General features: G+C 38.8%; 1 protein-coding gene across 4 annotated transcripts in view; it reads right to left on the bottom strand.

Annotated features, from left to right (window-relative positions):
- ARNT (aryl hydrocarbon receptor nuclear translocator) overlaps nt 1-22,845 on the bottom strand; it is a 76,308-nt gene that overhangs the window by 24,656 nt on the left and 28,807 nt on the right. For all 4 annotated transcript variants that reach the window (XM_047847819.1, XM_047847820.1, XM_047847821.1 and 1 more), the window contains exons 3-8: nt 19,432-19,476; nt 12,370-12,414; nt 8,592-8,636; nt 5,921-6,134; nt 1,392-1,605; nt 175-277 (exon numbers count right to left, since the gene is read on the bottom strand). In XM_047847819.1, the coding sequence (XP_047703775.1) occupies nt 175-277; nt 1,392-1,605; nt 5,921-6,134; nt 8,592-8,636; nt 12,370-12,414; nt 19,432-19,476 (666 nt within the window). The remainder of the gene's footprint in view (nt 1-174; nt 278-1,391; nt 1,606-5,920; nt 6,135-8,591; nt 8,637-12,369; nt 12,415-19,431; nt 19,477-22,845) is intronic.

The raw sequence follows: 22,845 nt of genomic DNA, 5'->3' as shown, positions 1-22,845 counted from the left end.
GTTCATTAAAATTTAGTTTCCTTATCAAACACTTTATTCTGTTACAACCCATGTGGTAACACTTAAATTTAATCCAACTAGAGCTTGGATTTAAAAGTTTAACTCCTCTAACCAGAAATCAAACCCTCTGCTACTATTCCTGTGTCAAATCACAGTCCACAGCCTGACACTTACCTCATACGGCAAATAAATGATCTCCTTGAGCCCATACACATCCTCATAGAAGACTGCTGGCCTTCCTTTTTCACTGTTCCAGTCTTCAGATCAAGGATACGCCCTGAAAAAAGAAATGAAGAGCAGTATGGAGTGTGTTCTTGTACGAGGGGGAAAGCCGGAGAGACACTGGAGGCAAAGGTAAGCATCCTAATCATTCCCTCCAATCTCCTTGCTTGTAACAAGGAGGGGACGGATTTTTTTCAAGTCTAAAATAGCTCAATTCGCATCAATGAATCTTATACTTAAGTTCAAAGCCACCACTGGAGATATAACCTTGTGCAAGGAAGGAAAGTAGGAGTGGAAAGTATTGTTGGTAAGCGAAAGGTTAACAAGAACATAAGGAAAAGCTTATACACAAGCATGTACACATGCACACTGAGGGAATGTCATTGTTTAAAAACATATTTTCATATGCTATAGAAACACATATCTGTTTCCAGAGAAACTAGAAACAAATGGCAACTTTTGGGGAAAAGAACTAGAAAAATAAAATCCATAAAAACCTAAAAGAAGGGAAAACTAAAACAACATTAATTTAACCATAGTAGGCTTTCTTGTATTTTAAATACCAGTTTTGATCTGCTTCCACTTTAATTTTTTTTCCAGAGTTGCTTAAGGAGCACTTGTGTTTCCTATAGCCAAACTCTGGCAAAAGGACTGAACAGCATTAAAATGGGGTTGTGGGGGAGTGGGGGAAGGAAAAAAACAGAAAAATAGTACAAATACAACCAAAAAAAAAGAAAAAAGTAAAAACTTATACAGATAACATCTCTAAAATAAAAATCTATTATCATAGAACCCAGTATAAAGCCAAAGAGAGGCACAAACAGGTAGAAAAAAATACCAGGCAATTACCCATACAAATTAAGACAGAAACATGCAGCAATTAATTCTTTTAGAATAAAAAAAAAAAAGTTTATTAGATTTGGTTTTTACTTACTGTTTTATTTACATTAAAATTAAACTTCTATATGTGCCCTATCATTAAAGAAACATTTTCTAAAGATAAGCTACAAATTATATTATCTCCATGTAGATAGAAAAAACTGACCATATTCATTAAAGGAGAAAATTCTAGAAGCCTTGCCAGATTCAATGAACATTGAGCTAGAACACCTCTTCTGTTTCAGAAAAAAAAGGACTTCCCATTCTTTTTCCATCCACATAATTCACACCTGTCAGGGCATTTTCCGAAGTGGAAAGCTGCTCACGAAGTTTGTCCACGTCATCTGGATGCACCTGATCATAGAGTGTGCTACCAAACCATTCAGACTGAGGCTGGTTCAAAACAGGGGTCACTGAGTCAGAGACATAAACCACCCGACCTGTCTCACATGAGACAATAAACAGAAAGCCATCTGCTGCCTCCAAGATCAAATGTTTGAGTTCCTGTTCAAAGAAGAGAAATACAAGTTAATACTGAACTCTTAAAAGCCAAGTATTATTCATGGAAAGAATAAGATAGTACATGATTGATTTCTCTCTCCAGAAGCAATTGCTGGCTCCTGCCTGATCCATAGTCACAGCTTTGCAACCTAAGTGTAAGTGCCTTCACGACAGCTTTTCCTTATCAATTATTTCTTCATCCTCTCTGTGTCAGTATCCACCTCCTCCTCCATCTCAGGACTTAAGATGGGGAGTAAGAAAGCTCACCACTAACAGTAACTGAGTTCTTGATTTCACACCCCCTTTGGTCTCTTTTTACGATCTTGCTCTACAAATATGTTCATTTTCACTCTCTTTCCCCTCAGATCTATAAACATGATCAAGTTTTCTCAATTCCATGCAAATTTTTCCTCAACTTTGCCCAAATGATCTCCTTTTCAGTGCCAAGTTTATGTTAAGAAAAATGTTATATTCACTGGCTCCATTCTCTTTCAATTATTTCTCAATCACACTACAATCTTCACTCTAAACCGTTCATGTTGCTTCCAGCAGGTTATCAATGTCCTAACTGCCAATTCAAGTCCTCTTTCCTGGGTGTTTATCATGTTACTTGATGTCTTCTGCAAATCTGTTAACATTGTCCACTCTATCCTTTTAAGTTTTATTTTCTTCTAGCTTCTACAACACCATCCTCCAACTTTTGCTGCACTTCTAAATGTCCCTTCTCTGCTTCAGGCTCCCTTCTCTTTGTTCAAGTATAGGTATTTCCTAAGTTATATCTTAAGTTCTCTTCTCTATTTATACCATACTCTCTCCCTGAGAAATCATATCCACTCCTCCGTGCTATGAAATGATACCCAAATCTACATCTTTAGACTTGCCTAAACTTTTCTTCTTTAGCTTTAAGCAGACCTGAATTCCTGAATTCCAACTATCTGTTAAACATTTCCTCTTAGACACTGTGTCAGCAATTCAATTTCAACATCTCAAAACATATCATTATCTCCCCCTCCAAAGAACAATCCTCTGTGCTCTTCTAGCATTTTTTTTTTAATTTATTTATTTTCTAAGTGAAAGAGAGCATGCGAAAGTGGGGAGAGGCGGGGGAAGAGGCAGGGAGAGAGACAGAATCAAAGTAGGCTCTCCAACTCGGGGCTGGATCTCACAAACCACAAGATCATGACCTGAACTGAAATCAACAGTCAGCTTAACTCACTGAGCCACCCAGGCACCCCTAGCATTTCCTTTTTTGATTAACAGTATCACCTTCCTCTCAGGCTACAAGACTCAAAATCTAATTACTCTCTCTTATGCTCTAGTGAGAACTCTCTTTTATCATTTCCATTTCCAATACTACATCACTGTCCGTCATCTTACCCCCAAATTAATGAAATGGTCTCCCTGCTTTCATTCTCTCCAACCCAGCCTTAAAATGCTACAATGATGCATACATTTTTTATGGCTTCCCACTGCCTAAAAATATATATCTAACTTTGGTAACGTAACACCTAAATATTGGATCATCAGGTCCCAGCCTACCTATTATCATCTCCCAAGGCTTGCTAAGCTCCTTCATTTGCCTTGAATAACCAAATCATTCTTACCAGGTATTTGCTTGGGTTACTCCCAATACTATTCCCCTACTCTTGCTCTCCCATGTTTATACTTCTACAGGACTTAATACTGTACCTTTAGGATAGAACTGATTGTGTGTTTATATTGTGATCTATTTATTTACCTCTTTCCACCAGTGACTATCTCTTATCTCTTTGTTTTCCTCTTTATCTCATCTCATTTTTCTCATAGCACAAAAACACTTGGTTAACTCACAATAGGTGCATGACTGGAGTCGATTGAATCAGTATCTCTATGTCTGTTGTTAGAACAAACTAAGTAACTATTCCAAAATACATATATATAAAATCCATACTATGTGTGCTATCATACAGACAATCCCTACTTGGAAAACTATTCTTTTTCTTAATTATTTTTTTATTATGTTTTTATTTATTTTTGAGACAGACAGAGACATAGCATGAGCAGGGGAGGGGCAGAGAGAGAGGGAGACACAGAATCTGAAGCAGGCTCCAGGCTCTGAGCTGTCAGCACAGAGCCTGACGTGGGGCTCGAACTCACGGACTGTGAGATCATGACCTGAGCTGAAGTCAGACGCTTAACCGACTGAGCTACCCAGGCGCCCTGGAAAACTATTCTTATTCCTTTCTTCCAAACCACATTCCTTCCTTCTAATCCCTTGAATAAAAGAGTAACATTATGGGTCAATTTTTCTTCCTTATACTTCTTGTATTTTCCAAATTTTTCTGCAAAAACACGGTTATTTTTTATTATTATTAGAGAGAGCCAGAGAGGGACAGAATGTACATGCAAGTGGGGGAGAAGGGCAGAGGTAGAGAGAAAGAGAGCTCCAAGGAGGTTCCATGCTCAGCACAGATCCCCACACAGGGCTCAATCCCACGACCCTGGAATCAAGAGTCAGATGCTCAACTGACTCAGCCACCCAGGTACCTCCACTGTGTTATTAAAAAAAAAAAAAATCTTTTTTTAATGTTTATTTATTTTTGAGAGAGAGAGAGACAGAGACAGAGAGAGAGAGAGAGAGAGAGAGAGAGAGAGCGCGCGAGCGCGTGAGTGGGGGAGGGTCAGAGAGGGAGACACGAATCCGAAGCAGGTTCCAGGCTCTGAGTTGTCAGCACAGGGCCTGACATGGGATTTGAACTCACAAACCACAAGGTCATGACCCAAGCCCAAGTCAGATGCTCAACTGACTGAGCCACCCAGGTGCCCCCTCCTTCCCCACGGGTTATATTTAATCATTGAAACAGAACACGGCTTCCTTACTCTTAGAAGTCTTGCTGACTAGGGGAGACTGGGTGGCTCAGTCGGGTGGGCATCTGACTTCGGCTCAGGTCATGATCTCAAAGTTTGTGAGTTTGAGCCCCGTGTCAGGCTTTGTGCTGACAGCTCGGAGCCTGGAGCCTGCTTCGGATTCTGTGTCTCCTTCTCTCTCTGCCCTTCCCCCACTTATGCTCTATCAAAAATAAATAAATGTTGGGGCGCCTGGGTGGCGCAGTCGGTTAAGCGTCCGACTTCAGCCAGGTCACGATCTTGCGGTCTGGGAGTTCGAGCCCCGCGTCAGGCTCTGGGCTGATGGCTCAGAGCCTGGAGCCTGTTTCCGATTCTGTGTCTCCCTCTCTCTCTGCCCCTCCCCCGTTCATGCTCTGTCTCTCTCTGTCCCAAAAATAAATAAACGTTGGAAAAAAAAAATTAAAAAATAAATAAATGTAAAAAAAATTAAAAAAAAAAAAAAAAAAGTAGTCTTGCTGACCATCCTCACTCAGGCCAGGTCATTCTATTCACTTTTGCCATCCCTCCAGTATATATTTATCTAGCCTCATATAAATTATCAATAATTAAAAAAAAATTTTTTAGTGTTTATTTATTTTGAGAGAGTGCACATGAGTGGGATAAGGACAGAGAGAGAGGGAGAGAGAGAGAATCCCAAGCAGGCTCTGAGCTGTCAGCATAGAGCCCAATGTGGGGCTCGAACTGACGAACCGTGAGATCATGACCTGAGCCGAAATCAAGAGTCCTATGCTTAACCGACTGAACTGCTCAGGTGCCCCAAATTATTAAAAAGTTTTTTAAAAATTTATTTCTTCTCTATGCATTTTCCTCTCATTTTTCACTTATGTGTGTATCCAGCCACTTAAATAGTCATATTCAGACTGACTTCCACCCACTCACATGTTCATATTTAGACTGAGTTCCTGAAAGGCTGGAAATGTTTTTACCTTCTATATTTTTCTCATTACATGCACCATAGTACATCTCTAAGGAACAATGACTGCCTTGTTAGATTCCTTTTATCACTAAAACTGAACGCTGCTTCAGGAATAAGAAGTAGATTTTTTCCATCTTCTAGAACCTTAAAGCCAATGAAGAGGGCTGGTTCCATGGACACAGTCGTCTCTTTTTCCTGCAGTTCCACTCTTTTTCCACCTTACAGGCTGTATTCATGGGTGAAATCTAAAATACCTATAAGCTTGCCAAATAGTTTGCAAAAGTCTGTTGTACTTCTGTTTCAATGCTAATGAATGTATAGCCAGGAATTGAAACTACTTTCCCATGGTCTGAATTTTTCCTTGACAGCTGAATTCTTGCACCTTAAACAGTCTACAGACTCAGCTCTGCTCTGACTCCCAATATAAGGCCCTAAATAGAATTATGGTTATCTATCCCCAAACGATCAAAATTTCAACAGATTCTAGACTTGCTCAGAGTTGTGCAGCCCAGTGACCTGATCAGTGAGGAACGAAGGCTTGTAGGTGCCATCGGTGGATGTATTTCCAGTTCCTCGCAAGGATTTCATGTGAGAGACTGCCATGCGTAAGATGGTTAGCTTGTCTGGTTTTCGAGCCAGGGCACTACAGGTGGGCACCATGTCTGACAGTTCTGTGATGTAGGCTGTCATCTTGTTCCGTCGCCGCCGTTCAATTTCACTGTGATTCTCCCTGCATGGAGAGAGAGAGAGAGAGAGAGAGAGAGAGAGAGAGAGAGAGAGAGATGCCCCACCCAGGTGGTCACATCTGGCCATCTGAGAGCAGAGAGAGTGATATAAATACCAAGCGAGCTGCTAAAGAACTATGGTGTTTAGATTTAGGAGTGCTTAAATCTCAGAAGGTAGAGTCATGTCTGCCAACCTTCATGCAGAGCAATGGAATGGAAGCTAACAAGGCACACAGAAAATAAGCAGATACCAGCAATTCTATCTCCTGGTAACTTCACTTCCTCTGCAAGTTACCTGTCCATCAGAACAATAAAATATTTTATGAAATTATAGTCTGAAAGTCAATGTTGATTTTATTCACTTTAGTTCCTGAGACAAGTGATCTCTGCTTAGCTAATTCCATATTTACTAATTCAACTTTTTAAGGCTGAAAACAAAATTACCAGCTTTTTCCAACACAAGTATGTTGCCCAATAACTGATACAAGAATTGATAGTATAGATTCCTTTGGTCTATAAAATGTTGCTTGTTCTAAGTTTCTAACTCTCAATACTAGAGAGCAGAACTGGAAGATTTTGAAGTTCTATTTGTCTCACTAATGCACAAAGTCCTAGTGTGTCTATCCGGGTGCCATGCCAGTGCACTGAGATTTTAAGATATCTACCAGAGGTCCTTTGTGGGTCCCCAGTTGGAACAAAATGAATCGGAGAGTGAAAGTGGAGTGGGGAGGAAAAGGCCTGAAAAGAGACAAGTTGGATCACATCTCCAATGCTGATTTCCTCAAATCAAGAGAGAATCTCATCATTGTTAAAAATAATCCAGTAGTTCTCACGGTGGATTTCTGAGAAGCCCCACAAAGCCTCAGAGACAACCAAACAACGTGCTGCGTTTCTGCTTCTACTTGAGCAGCTTTGCTTTATCTTTTTTATTTACTTCCATTACCACTTAAGGATCCTATTAAAAAAAGTTCTTTGTGTAAAAAGAAAACAGAAAACAACTGATCTAACATAAACTGATCTCTTTATGAGAAGCGGTTAAGCAGTTAAGTAAGTGACTTTCCCAAGGGCAGCACTCAATCCCAATGAATGCAATGGTCTTCCCACCATACCATGCCAAATCAGCTTTCTGAAGAGTGAAAGAGTTGGCAGGAAATGGCAACAAAATGAGCTTGTGGCCCAGGTGAAAAAGTAATGATAGACTGGGGCGGGGGGGGTGGGGGTGGGGGGTGGGAATGTAGTTGGTATCAATGATCTATCTCCTACTGAGTAGTCCCAAATCACAGAAGCCAGAAAATAGAAAAACTTGGGTACAACATTAACATCCTAGTATTTCTACATTATTGACAACAATCTCCAAAGACAACTCTAGACTCTCCTTTCTAAATGGCAAAAAGATCTCACCACATAGGTCCATATTTGTTAATATCCCTGAGAAACATTCTACTCTCAAACTTAAAGCACCCATCCTCCTAGAATCTGACAGATTTCTAACACTGAAATCCAGAAGGCTGACCTTTTTTCTTTTTTTAATGTTTATTTTTGACAGAGAGAGAGGCAGAGCATGAGTGGGGGTGGGAGGGGGGAAGAGAGAGAGGGAGACACAGAATCCGAAGCAGGCTCCAGGCTCCGAGCTGTCAGCACAGAGCCCGACATGGGGCTCGAACTCACGGACCGCGAGATCATGACCTGAGCCGAAGTTAGACGCTCAACCGACTGAGCCACCCAGGTGCCCCAAGGCTGACCTTTTCAATAACCACATCAAGGCTGTTAAAACTTTTCTGGGAAACCATGAAAAATTCAAGCACCAAAGCAAGGCTGTAATGCTATGACACAGTAATCTAGCCTGTGAGTCTACACAGGAAAATAAGGGTGTGCTTTCTAGAAAAGTGTGGAATAAATATTAAGGCCTAAATGTTGGGCACTAATTTCAAACACAGGTATATTTATTAGTTTTTGGTTTTTTTTTTCTCAAGTGCTTATTTATTTTTGAAAAAGAGAGAAAGAAAGAGAGAGGCAGGCAGAGGATCCCAAGCAGGCTCCACACTGTCAGCTTGAACTCATGAACCATGAGATCATGACCAGAGCCGAAGTTGGATGTTTAACTGACTGGGCCACCCAGGTGCCCCTATGAGTCTTCTGATAAAAGATTATTTCCCTGCTGAAGCACCACCTGGTACAGCTGCCTCCTTTCTAAGGGCTTTTATTCTGTGAAACTTAGTGCTAAGATAATGAGGAAAAGAGAAAACTATAAAATTATTAGCAGTTACTTAAATTCCTCAACGCACCCACTTTCTGATTGGGGAAGCCAAAGTTCCTGTTACACACAAACTTCCAAAAACTCTTGTCCTCTCTTGCCACAGATAAGGAAAAACACAAAGAGAAAGGGGAAGAAAACAGCAGAGTAAGAAACAGGAAGAAGCAGCAGCATCTGCTTCATCATGCTGAAAATACTGTTCTCCTACCTGGCGAGTCTCTCTTTATCCGCAGAGCTCTGTTCATCATCCGACCTAAAAATAGAATTAATGAACTAAGCTAAAATAAAAATAAAAAGAAAGAAAAAAAGAAAGAAAGATGGATGGGTGGATAGAAGGAGAGGGGAAAGGAAAAGAAAAAGGAAATAGAACAAAATAGATGCAGAGAAAGGAACATTAAAATATGGACAGGAACCTTGCCTGTAACTCTACAAAAGTCATTTGTTAGGACAAAGAAAAATTAACTTACAGGACAAAGGTTGACATAAAAGCAAGGCCAATATTCATTATAAATAAACATAGTCTGAACACAGAAAGCACTTTGCCAATCTCTGTAGAGGCCAATGATATATAGTTTGAACAAGAACCAAACAAGGGAAGACCATTCTCACACTGCTCCCAATTTGGAAATAAAATATCCATATATGCTATTCTATAATAAAAAAAATCTAAGAGTAAATCATGATGAGAATATCACATTGTCACAAATGATCACAAAATATAATCTCTCCGTAACACAGACGCATACACATGCACTCACAGACAAAATAGCCAAACAGGGTTCTTTGGAGAAATTATATAAATAAAACTTAAGAATTAGGTTTCTGGGACATCCCATATCATTGATTTTGTAATTAAATAGTAAATTTCTTTTTTAATTTTTTTTTATTTTGAGAAAGAGAGTGCATACGTGCACAAGTAGTGGGGAGAGGAAAAAAGAGGGAGAGGGAGGCAGGGAGGGAGGGAGGGAAAGAGAGAAAGAGAGAGAAAGAGAGAGAGAGAGAGAGAGAGAGAGAGAGAGAGAGAATCCCAAGCACAGAGCCTGACATGGCGGGGGGCGGGTAGGGCGGGCCTCAATCCCACAAACCATGAGATCATGACTTAAGCCAAAATCAAGAGTCATATGCTCAACAGACTGAGCCACCCAGACACCCCAGTAGTATATTTCTATTTAGTCACTCTCCCATTTCTTTGTTGTAAAGCCCCAACACTGCTGGATCCCCAGTGCCAGCCCCCACTCCCCTGGAGGGGGCTACAAAGGATTACCACTAAGTTTTTCTGGAAAACTAAAATACTTTGAGTTGGTGGCAACTGAAGAAACATCAACATGCTGGTAGGCCAATGTACCAGTAATCAACTCCATTTTAAATATAGATAAAGAAGCCTCAAATAAAATGTCTACATAAGTATGACATATTAACAGGCTGAAAGATTATTCAGTTGTGACATGTACCATGACTTTATCGGTACATGGGAAAGTTTCTATAAAATGGTCAATGAGGGTAGCCTGGGAGGCTTGTCAGTTAAGCAGTTAAGCATCTGACTCTTGATTTTGGCTCAAGTCATGATCTCATGGTTTGTGAGATCTAGCCCTATGTCAGGCTCTGTGCTGACAGTGGGGAAGCCTGCTTGGGATTCTCTCTCTCCCTCTCTCTCTGCCCCTCCCCAACTCACGCACACCTATGTGCACACCAGTGCCGCACACACACACACATACACACTCTCTCTCAAAATAAACTTCAAAACAAAAATAAAAATAAATGGTCAACAGGAAGAAAAGATTCAAAATAACACAGTAACAGTAAGAACAAAAATATAAAAATATACATATGTTGCTAAGAAGTGCAAGAGAACTGCATTATATTAAGTATATATACTTAATGTTCATTGGGTTATTACAGTTCCTTAACAAACTACAAATATTTTTTTCAAAGATTTGAGAAAATACATACATTTTCAGTTTTTGAAGACCCTCTACTGAATTCCCAAGGAGGATATGTGAGGTGAACAGCATAACAAATCCTCTCTTAGAGGAATGAGTTGTTTGAAAGAAAGTTAAATATCTAAAATTCCTATTATCATTATTCCTACTACTACAAATCCCTTTATCTACTCTCATATCTCTGAATGAAATATGTGAATGTATATTTATATTAAGTATGACAAATGAAAACTAAAATAATTCAAGTAATGCTTTCATAGCTTTTTGGAATTTCAATCAAGAGACTGTGAACCTGGGGCGCCTGGGTGGCTCAGTCAGTTAAGCATCTGACTTCAGCTCAGGTCATGATCTTATGGCCCATAAGTTTGAGCCCCACATTGGGGCTCTGTGCTGAAAGCTAGGAGCCTGGAGCCTGCTTTGGATTCTGTGTCTCCCTCTCTCTTTCTGCCACTCCCCCACTCATGCTCTGTCTCTGTCTCAAAAATAAATAAACATTAAAAAAAATTTAAAAATAAATAAAAAGAAACTGTGAACCTGTACCATCAGTACTATTTGATGGCTTGACTTTCTTTTTTTAATTTTTTTTAAAGTTTATTTATTTAAGCAATCTCTACACCCAACAAGGAGCTTGAACTCAGGACCCCAAGATCAAAATTGCATGCTCTACAGACTGAGCCAGCCAGGTGCCCCTGAGGGCTTGACTTTCTAATGCAGCTCGAAAAACTGTTCCCCAAGTATCTATGACTAACTTCTCATTTTAGAGATGGTTCATATCCTGAAGTGTTTACAAGGATCTACTTCAATAAATAAACCCTTTGAAAATCTCTTAAATTCACTTCTTTCCTATTGCCATTGCCTCCACTCTAGCCTAGGCACTATGATTTTAGAGCTATCTTATTACTTCAACAGCCTCCCATCTACTTCCCTGAGTACAGTGCTTCTCTTTAATCAATCCTGTACAGTGCTACTAGAGAAAAATCCCATACATATTTTATTTATTAAAATCTCTTATTCCAAGTCTATAATGGCATCTTACTGTTTCAGATAGTTATAAGCTACTCTGACATTTCTTAGCCCTCTACATCAGTGGTTCTCAAAAGTATGGTCCCTAGACTAGCAAAATCAGCAGTAAATATATTTTAAGAACTCAGGTAAGCACTGGATTTTTGATTATTTGTTTTTCTGAGGTGGCTGCAAACTCAATTAAGAAAAAGACCAATTCACTGTTTAATAATATACAGAATGAACTTCCTAAAAACAAAACATCTGACTTGACAAGGATTTGTTGTTGAATAAAAGCATTTTTCATCATCTTGACAAAATTTAAAGAAATTTATTCCAATCAAAACTCACCTCCACAAAAATTGTTTCTGTTGTCTTTTTTTTTAATATGAAATTTATTGTCAAATTAGTTTCCATACAACACCCAGTGTTCATCCCAACAGGTGCCCTCCTCAATGCCCATCACCCATTTTCCCCTCCCTCCCACTCCCATCAACCCTCAGACTGTTCTCACTTTTTAAGAGTCTCTTATGGTTTGGCTCCCACCCTCCCTAACTTTTTTGTTCCTTCCCTCCTCCCCCATGGTCTTCTGTTAAGTTTCTCAGGATCCACCTAAGAGTGAAAACATATGGTATCTGTCTTTCTCTGCCTGACTTATTTCACTTAGCATAACACTCCCCAGTTCCATCCACGTTGCTACAAATCTGTTGTCATTTTTAAAAGAAAACTATTATCTGTACAAATTTTGTGGACCCATTCAATAAAAATGCAACCAAGAAATCCATAGCCTGTGTTCCTGTGGACACCCAGCAAGCACAATGTATAGTTACCTATCATATGAATAAAAACACTGTGTAAATTCTACCATCAGTTTGAAGCCATGTTACCTGAACATTAACAATAGCTGTCATACGTAATTCTGTCACCTTTCAGAATAGGAAGAAGACTGAACAGAGAAATTAACTCTCAATGAGATCAAATTAAAACTCAATATGCTTGTTTGCCTGATTCCACAAGATGGCCCAAGATGCTCTACTACATTACCTGGCAAATCGCTCCTTATCATTAGACATCTGATCATCATCACACCTGAAGGAGAAAAATGGGATTAGCTCAAAGCATTATTCCTATCTATTTCATTCTGAAATAAAAACTAGACAAGGGGTAAAAATATTCAACAGAAAAAAAAGCGCCAATGGAAAAGTATCACAAGGCAACAGAGACAGTAATAGCATCCCACAGAACTTAAAAAACCCACGACTCTTATTTGTCAGGTCTCTGATGTTCTCCTTTACCCTTATTTATCAAACACTCCAAAAAAAGATGATGACCTCATGAGGGCCCAGCTGACTGCCCTGTCAGCACCACTCTGAGGTTAGGGATAGTTCTGTTCTGTTTAATTATTAAGAGGGGGAGGGGGGACATGGAACATAAAAAACGTTAAGATGGTAAATTTTAAGAGTACACTTTGGTAGTACTAACTATATTCATATTGTTGTGCAACAGATCTATGTAAGGTTCTAACCTTGTAAAACTCAAACTCTGTAGCCACTAAACATCATCTTCCCATCTCCTCCCCACCTGACTCCCAGCTCCTGGCAACTATCACTATGCTTTCTGTCTCTAATTTTAACTACTTTAGATACCTCTTATTAAGTGAGACTATACAGTCTTTCTGTGACTGGCTTATTTTACTTAGTATAATGTCTCCAACATTCATCCGTATTGTAGCATATGCCAGGATTTCTTTCCTTTTTAAGGCTGAACAATATTCCATTGGACATATATGCCACATTTTCTTTAGGTATTCATCTATAAATGGTTATTTGGGTAGCTTCACCTCTTGGCTATTGTGAAAATGGGGCAGCGAACATGAGTGTCCAAATATCTCTTTAAGACTCTTTTATTTATAAAATAATTTTATTTTTTAAATTTACATCCAAATTAATTAACATATAGTGCAACAATGATTTCAGGAGAAATTCCTTATTGCCCTTTACCCATTTAGCCCACCCCTCCTCCCACAACCCCTCCAGTAACCCTGTTTGTTCTCCATATTTAAGAGTCTCTTATGTTTTGTCCCCCTCCCTGTTTTTATATTGTTTTTGCTTCCCTTCCCTTATGTTCATCTGTTCTGTGTCTTAAAGTCCTCATATGAGTGAAGTCATATGATATTTATCTTTCTCTAACTTTGCTTAGCATAATACCCTCCAATTCCATCCACGTAGTTGCACATGGCAAGATTTCATTCTTTTTGATTGCCAGGTAATACTCCATTGTATATATATACCAAATATTCTTTATCCATTCATTCATCGATGGACATTTGGGCTCTTTCCATACTTTAGCTATTGTTAATAGTGCTACTATAAACATTGGGGTGGACGTGTCTCTTCGAAACAGCATACCTGTATCCCTTGGATAAATACATAGTAGTGCAACTGCTGGGTCGTAAGGTCATTCTATTTTTAATTTTTTGAGGAACCTCCATATTGTTTTCCAGAGTGGCTGCACCAGCTTGCATTCCCACCAGCAATGCAAAAAGAGATCCTCTTTCTCCGCATCCTCGCCAACATCTGTTATTGCCTGAGTTGCTAATGCTAGCCATTCTGACACGTGTGAGGTGGTATCTCATTGTGGTTTTGATTTGTATTTCCCTGATGATGAGTGATGTGGAATATTTTTTCATGTGTCAGTTGGCCATCTGGATGTCTTCTTTGGAGAAGTGTCTATTCATGTCTTTTGCCCATTTCTTCACTGGATTATTTGGTTTTTGGGTGTTTAGTTTGATAAGTTCTTAATAGATTTTGGATACTAACCCTTTATCTGATATGTCGTTTGCAAATATCTTCTCCCATTCTGTCCATTGCCTTTTAGTTTTGCTGATTGTTTCCTTCACTGTGCAAAAACTTTTTATTTTGATGAGGTCCCAATAGTTCATTTTTGCGATTGTTTCCCTTGCCTCCGGAGACGTGTTGAGTAAAAAGTTGCTGTGGCCAAGATCACAGAGGTTTTTGCCTGCTTTCTCCTAGAGGATTTTGATGGCTTCTGGTCTTACATTTAGGTCTTTTACCTATTTTGAGTTTCTTTTTGTAAATGGTGTAAGAAAGTGGTCCAGGTTCATTCTTCTGCATGTCACTGTCCAGTTTTCCCAGCATCACTTGCTGAAGAGACTGTCTTTATTCCATTGGATATTCTTTCTGGCTTTGTCAAAGATTAGTTAGCCGTACATTTGTGGGTCTATTTCTGGGTTCTCTATTCTGTTCCATTGATCTGAGTGTCTGTTTTTGTGCCAAGGACTCTGCTTTCAATTACTCTGGATATTTATAACCAGAAGTGGGGCTGCTGAATCATACAATGATTCTGTTTTTAATTTTTGAGGAATCCATACTGTTTTCGACAGTGGTTAAATTTATAATTTACAGTCCGACCAACAGTGCACAAGGATTCTCATTTCTTCACATCCTTATCTAACGTTTATTTTCTGTTTCTTTTTTTTAAATATTTACTTTTGAGAGAGAGAGAGAGAAAAGAGGGCAAGTGGGGGAAGGGCAGAGAAAAAGGGAGACACAGAATCCAAACCAGGCTCCAGGCTCTGAGCTGTCAGCACAGAGCCCGATATGAGGCTCGAACTCACAAACCATGACCTGAGCTGAAGTCAGATGCTTAACTAACTGAGCCACCGAGGTGCCCCTATTTTCTGTTTCTTTGATGGTGGCCATCATCATGGGTGGGGGGTGGTATCTCACTGTAGTTTCTATTTGCATTTTTCATGACTAGTGAGTAGGACATCTTTTCATAATCTGGTTTGCCATCTGCGTATCTTCTTTGGAAAATTTCTATTCAAGTCCTTTACCCATTTATAATCAGGTTGCATTTTTTCTTATTGAGTTGTGATAGTTCTTCACATGTTATAGATATTAGCCTCTTATCAGATACATGCTCTACAAATATTTTGTCCCATTCCATAGGTTATCTTTTCACTGTTTTAGTTGTTCCACAGAAATTTTTAAGAGATAATTTTTAGTTATGGCTTAAACAATGCTCTTTATCGCTTTGATCAAGGAAACAATCCATTCATCCTAACAACTTTGGTACTTAGTAAGCAATAACCCATGTCTGCTAAATACAGAAACTACAGGATTTGTTGGGGGAGAGAAACCTAACTTTAAATACACTACTCTAGGAGTGCCTGGCTAGTTCAGTCGGTACAGCATACAATTCTTCATCTAGGGGTTGTGAGATTGAGCCCCATGATGAGTATAGAGATTACTCAAGAATAGAAATAAAAATCATCTAAAAATAAGTTAAAATTAAATTAAAAATAGAAACACTATTCTCTGGATCATTTAAATTTTCCTCTTCTCACTGCTACAGGATATAGCAAAGATCTATCAACTTTGAGCTTTTGGGAGAAAGGTTAAGTCTCACGAAATGTGCAGTTAAACCAGTTATTAAATTAGAGCCAAGGGGCACCTGGGTGACTCAGTCAGTTAAGCAACTAACTCTGGCTCAGGTTCATGATCTCACAGTTTGTGAGTTCGAGCCCTGCATCGGGCTCTGTGCTGACAGCTTGGAGCCTGCAGCCTGTTTCGAATTCTGTGTCTCCCTCTCTCTCTGCCCCTCCCCTGCTCATACTCTGTGTCTCTCTGTCTCTCAAAAATAAATAAATGTTTAAAAAAAAAAATAGAGCCAAATTTATATTGTTTCTTCATAGACTGTATATCCTCAACTAGTCCAACCTTAAGAATTTTCAGTTTTCGCAAATAACAGGAGGGGCACCTGGGTGGTTGAGTTTCTGACTCTTGATTTCGGCTCAGGTCATGATTCCAGGGTCATGGGATCGAGCCCTGAGTCTGGTTCCACGCTGAGTGTGGAGCTGCTTAAAATATTCTCATTCTCTCTCTCTCTCTCCCTCCATCTCTCTCTCTCGCACACGCGCTCTTTGGCCCTCTCCCCTGCCCGTGTTCTCTCTCTAAAATAAAAAAAGAAGAAAAAATTTAAAAAAAAAATAAAAAGAACAGGAAAGCAGAAGAAGAATGGGCAAACATGAGATGTAGTGGAATTTTAGCTCAAGTACACATGGTCTGTTCCTAGGACACAAGCACACTTTAAATCAGATGCTATAAACTCCTGGGGAAAACATGTGACCTAAACTGAAAAAAAAGACCTATAATTTACATACTAACTTGGAATCTCAAGATTGAGTCTTCTAGATCCTAAAGTATGGTCAGTAGCTGGAAGCAGCAGCATCACCTAAGAGTGAATCAGAATGCAGAGCCTTGGGCCCTACCCCAGACCTACTGAATTAGAATCTTCATCTTAACAAGAAATCCCAGGTGGCTCTGTACATGCATTAAAGTTTGAGAAGCACTATTCTAGACACTAGTAACTCTGATATTGTACCTAGAGTTTCAAAGCCTTGACATTCTTAAAAATTATGTTATAGATGTCTGGAGAATGTAACAAAATGGCATTTGAACAAATCAATAGAAAGAAATAAATTAAAACTTTCAAAAGTAGCATCCACCAAGGAGATTTAGTGCTGACTTACAGAAACAATGCAAGTAAGGCTTTCATACATTGACCAGAGTGGAAAATTCCAATTGTTTAAAAAAAGAAAAAGAAAAAGAAAAAAAAGATAAAGAAATTTGGAGATGCCTCTCTCAGGCATTATGACCCACTTGGTAAAATGAACTGTGACAGTTTTTTTGTTTGTTTGTTTTTTGTTTTTTTTTTTATGATTGGGGAAAGGAAAAATGAACTTTTCTGGATTGCATATCTCTTGTACCTACTAGATTTTTTGGAAATGGAGGCAATGACTCAGGGCCAGAGCTAATTGACAAGTAAGACTAGTGGTTACCACTATGCCATTCATATGCACAACACAGTTCCACTAATAGCATCTATCATCATAATTAGGGATTCCCAATGGAAGAATTTCCAGAACTATTTGAGAAAGTCCATCCTTCCACCAAAATTGAAATATCTTCCCCTCTTCACTTTTATTAATACTCATTAATTCTAAAGAGCTCTCTTGGAGAATTATTTTCTCCAATATTTTGAAATGATTTCTTTATGGTAGCCAAGTCATGGTTGTTGTTTTCAAGAATATCTGGTAGGATTCAGCAACTAGTAAGTAGTGAGAAATACAAGCCTAACTTTAAAAATTACTTTAAAAAAAAAAAAAACAATGAAAATGAAAAAAAAAAAAAAATAGATGTCTCTGACTGCACTTAAGCATTATAAAACTAAACAATGGCAAGCAATTTAATTTATAATATGGGCATCCTCTATGCAAAAACAAAAATTGAGGAGATTATGAATATACATGCACACAAACACACTGAAAGACACTTACATATGTACTGAATATTTCTGGAAGGATACTCAATAAACTGGAAACTGTACTTGTCTAAGGGGAAGGGTCTGAAGTGAAAGGAAGATATAATTGCACTATATATAACTTTGTACTGCTTAAAAACTAACAACATATATTACTTTTTAAAGATTTAGTTAATAAAACAAATAAATGAAATCTGGACACTCATATTACATATATATTTTTTAAATACGGCTACTTTATTTATTAAATATTTGTCACTCAGCAAAGTAGACCCACCTACGTAACATTTTCAACTCTGGAAAGAAAAAAAGGCAGGTTGCAGGCAAGGCTATTTTCCTTTCTTTGATTCTTACTGCTTTCCTTACTTAAAAACAAAGCCAAATCATTGATCTTCAGCCAGAATAAGTATTTCTCTTCTCTGAAAAAACTCCTCCATCAATATATCGAAAAGTCCAGGGGGCACCTGGATGGCAGTCAGTTGAGTGTCCAACTCTTGATTTCAGTTCAGGCCATCATTCCAGGGTCTCAGGATCGAGTCCTGTGGTGGGTTCCAGGCTGAGCATGGAGCCTGCTTAAGATTCTCTCTGGGCGCCTGGGTGGCGCAGTTGGTTAAGCGTCCGACTTCAGCCAGGTCACGATCTCGCGGTCTGTGAGTTCGAGCCCCGCATCAGGCTCTGATCGGCTCAGAGCCTGGAGCCTGTTTCCGATTCTGTGTCTCCCTCTCTCTCTGCCCCTCCCCCGTTCATGCTCTGTCTTTCTCTGTCCCAAAAATAAATAAACGTTGAAAAAAAAAAATTAAAAAAAAAAAAAAAAAGATTCTCTCTCTCCCTCTGCCCCTCCACAGCTCACACTCTCTCTCAAAAATAAAATTCAAGGGACGCCTGGGTGGCTCAGTTGGTTGGGTTGACTTCGGCTCAAGTCATGATCTCACAGTTTGTGGGTTCGAGCCCCACGTCAGGCTCTGTGCTGACAGCTCAGAGCCTGGAGCCTGCTTTGGATTCTGTGTCTCCCCTCTCTCTGCCCCTCCCCTGCTCACGCTCTGTGTCTCTCAATAATAAATAAATGTTAAAAAAAAATTTTTTTTAATAAAATTCAAAAAAGAAAAAAAAATCCATTTTCAGTGTTCCAGAAGATTCATCATTCAAGGATACAAATACCAATTCCTGGTCTGTAGAAGTCAACAGGTATCAGAAGGTATGAAAGGTACATTAATGACCCCCCCAAGGAATTATACCTTAGCTTCCTCCCACCCTGACTCAGGACTTGGATATAAGATTTGCTTTGGCCAATGGGACACAAGCAAATGTCAACATAAAGCAAAGGCTTGCTAATAAGCACTTAGACTGGGACTTGTCCTTTAGATTGTAGCCAACGGCATGTAAAAAAACTCTGACGACCTCCTTAAGGATAAAAGACCACAAAGAAAACACCATAACAACCCAGCCAATCCACAGCATTGTGAGAAACTATAAATCATTATTATTTTTAAACCACACAGTAATAGATAACAGAAACAGTGGGCCTTAGGAAATCTCTGCCCTCTCTTCACTGAGCTCCTTCCCTTAGAGCCATTAACAAACTGCTTTAAAAAATTATTATGAGTTATAACATAATAGGAAACTTTAGTTTTAGGATGAAGCACTCTCCTTAGGCCTAAGGACAAAAATATTACAAGTCAGAAATATCACGAACTAATTTTTTTGTGTGTGTGAACTAATTTTTATTATCAGATATCTAGAGAAAAATTTTCAAAATCTTACCTCAAAAATTTACTGTTCCCTTCTCCATCATCATCAAAATCCAACCTGGAGAAAGCCAAGAGTAAATATTATAAGCCTACTGCCAATACAGAGCATTATGAAATTAAAAATTCTCAACCCACAAGCTATCTGAACACTCACCCAAATGGAAGAAGGAAAAGAGGAGGTGTACAGAAGGGAAACAAAGCTATATGACTTCCTTGCGCTAAACTGGGCAATCAAGAGTACCCACTGCTACCTTACATTTTCCTACGTTGGCAATCCACCTTTGCCAAAGTTTTACATCAGAGTACAACCTCTACCAAGGAACAGGAATCCACTCAAAAATCAAAATGAAAAATTAATATGAATAATTCAGGTCCATTTTTCATTTCTGTGAAAGTTTTTAAAAGTTCATTTACTTATTTTTGGGGAGGCGGCGATGGGCACAGAGAGGAAAGAGAGAATTCCAAGCAGGCTCTACACTGTCAGCACAGAGCCGGATGTGGGGCTTGAACTCACAAGCCATGAGATCATGACCTGAGCCAAAGTCAAGAGTCAGATGCTTAACTGACTGATCCACCCAGGTGCCCCCATTTTTCATTTCTATAGGCTAAGCTAGGTTACCAGCTTTCTGAAACATATCCCAAAACAGTGATGATACATAAGGGAGTAATTTAGTATCTCAGAAAGTTATCAAATAATGCTTCTTTCCATCATACATCTAATAAACATATAATATATGCTACACTGAAGACAATGCTAGATGAGAGGAAAACAAGAGACTTGACCTCAAGGGACTGTCTATGCAACAAAAATATAAAACAAGTGAGAATAGGAAAGTGCCATGTGAGAAGCAAAACCAATATGCTATAAGACATGTATTTAGTGAAAGCAGCAGTGACTTTCAAGGGATTAGGAAGATTATAGGTAACAAAATAGGACAATCTCCTATTAATCTCTGTACTCTATTAAACTAAAATGATACCACTTTAACCCAGTGACCACTCTTGGCATCTCTATTAGTATCATAACCTCACATTCTGAGTCTCTAGATGGGTTATATACTGGGGTGCCTAGGTGGCTCAGTCGGTTCATTCCTCTTCCTCCCTGTAGCCCCCTAATCATGTGTTCAAAATCTACCTATTAACCCAATAACTCCATTTCTAAGAATCTATCCTAAGGAAATAACTCAAGAAAAAAAATTTATATACAAAGATGTTCACAGAGCATTTATTTACATCTTCAAAACAACTTAAATGTTCCAAAATAGGAAACCAAGTACATCCTCTTATATAACTATGAAAAATTATATTTATGTAAAATATTTAACAACAAGAAAAAAAAAAGGTTACATATGGTTAGGTGAAAAAACCAGGCTATATAAAACTATATAATTAGGCTCGCCTGGGTGGCTCAGTTGGTTAAGCTTCAGTCTCTTTATCTCAGGTCTTGATCTCAAGGTTGTGAGGTAAAGCCCTGTGCACTGGGGCTCTGCACTGGGCATGGAGCCCACTTAAAAAACAAAACAAGGGGCGCCTGGGTGGCTCAGTCGGTTAAGCGGCCGACTTTGGCTCAGGTCATGATCTCACAGTCCGTGAGTTCGAGCCCCGCGTCGGGCTCTGTGCTGACCGCTCAGAGCCTGGAGCCTGTTTCAGATTCTGTGTCTCCCTCTCTCTCTGACCCTCCCCCGTTCATACTCTGTCTCTCTCTCTCTCAAAAATAAATAAACGTTAAAAAAAAAATTAAAAAAAAAAAAAAACAGAAACAAAAACAGGGGTGCCTGGGTGGCTTAGCTGGTTAAGTGTCTAACTCTGGACTTCAGTTCAGGTCATGATCTCACAGTCTATGAGACTGAGCCCCACATTGGGTCTTCTGTGGCCAGCACAGAGCCTGCTTGGGATTCTTTCTCTCTGCCCTTCCCTGGATCATTCTCTAAGTAAATAAATAAAAACTTAAAAAAAAATACAAAATACAAAAAAAAAAAACTATATAATTATATGATTACAACTACTAAAAAGATCTACATATAAAGAATGAAGGAATTACACTAAAAAAAATGATAGGACATGACTTGGGGCAATAGGATTATTGCTATTTTATTCTTTCCATCTTCCAATCTTTCTTTAAAAGAATGTGTATTACTTCTTTTAATATATTTTCCTGATGGGGCGCCTGGGTGGCTCAGTTGGTTAAGCATCTGACTCTTGATTTTGGCTCAGGTCATGATATCATGGTTCGCCCCATGTCAGGCTCTTTCACTGGCGGCATGGAGACTGCTTGGGATTCTCTCTCCCTCTGGCGCTCCCCTGCTCATGCTCTCTCACACACGTTCTCTCAAAATAAATAAATAAACTTAAAATTTTTTTTTTCCTGATTACAACATACATTCATTTCAGAAAATCTAGAAATTAAAAAAAAAAAAAAATCCCCCCATAATCTCATCATCTAGAAATCTGATGAGTATCCCTTCAGTTTTGCTACGCACACGTTATACATATTTCTTCCTGACAGAGTGATATATTACATAAATTGTAACCTTCCAATATATTGTGAACATTTTCCTGTACTGATACATATCTGTCACTTCTAAAGTTTATTTTTTATCTTGAGAGAAAGAACACACAGGTGCACGGGGAGGGGCAGAGAGGGAAAGAATCCCAAGCAGGGGCTCAACCTCACCAACCCTGAGATCACAACCTAAGTTAAAATCAAGAGTCAAACACTTAGTTGACAGAGCCATCTAGGCACACCGTGTACTGATACATACTTGTCACTTCTAATAGCTATACAATACTCCATTTTCAAATATAATACGTAATCCCCTAATTTTGATATTTATATCATTTCCAATTGTTTGCTATTATACAAAAACATAAACTGTGTTTAAGAGAGTGTACTCTGAAGCTAACCCCCCTAACCTCCCAAGGTTCATATCAAAGATCTTCCATTTACTGGCTTTAGAACCTTGAGTAAGTTACTTATTCAGTGAGTTAAAAATGTGTAAAACTCTTGGAGACGTAGCAACTCTTAAAATGTTACTCATGTTACCACCTAAACCCAGGGATCACTCTTGCATTACTATTAGTGGGTGAAATTTAAAGACTAGTTGTAATACTGGTTCCACAGTTTTTAAAAGGAAAGAAAGAAGAGAAATTTAACACCAAAAAATGGACAAAATACTACCAATTCTCTCAGGCTTTTCTAAAGCAACCTCTTTTCTGAAGCTTTTCCAATCTTTACTAATTATGGGATTTCCATACCATACACAAAAATACACAGTACTGTAAGCATTCCTTTCTTAGCAAACTTGGCATATTCTACTTTGTACTCTATTTGTATGTATAATGATTATTCCCTTCAGGACATAAGCAACTTAAAGACAAGAACCGTATCTTATTTATCTTTGTATCATACTAGCAATCAGCACAATAT

This window comes from Prionailurus viverrinus, unplaced genomic scaffold (assembly GCF_022837055.1).
Source record: "Prionailurus viverrinus isolate Anna unplaced genomic scaffold, UM_Priviv_1.0 scaffold_50, whole genome shotgun sequence".
Classification (NCBI taxonomy): domain Eukaryota; kingdom Metazoa; phylum Chordata; class Mammalia; order Carnivora; family Felidae; genus Prionailurus; species Prionailurus viverrinus.
Note: the sequence above shows the minus strand (reverse complement) of the source record. Positions and strands in the feature narration are given on the sequence as shown.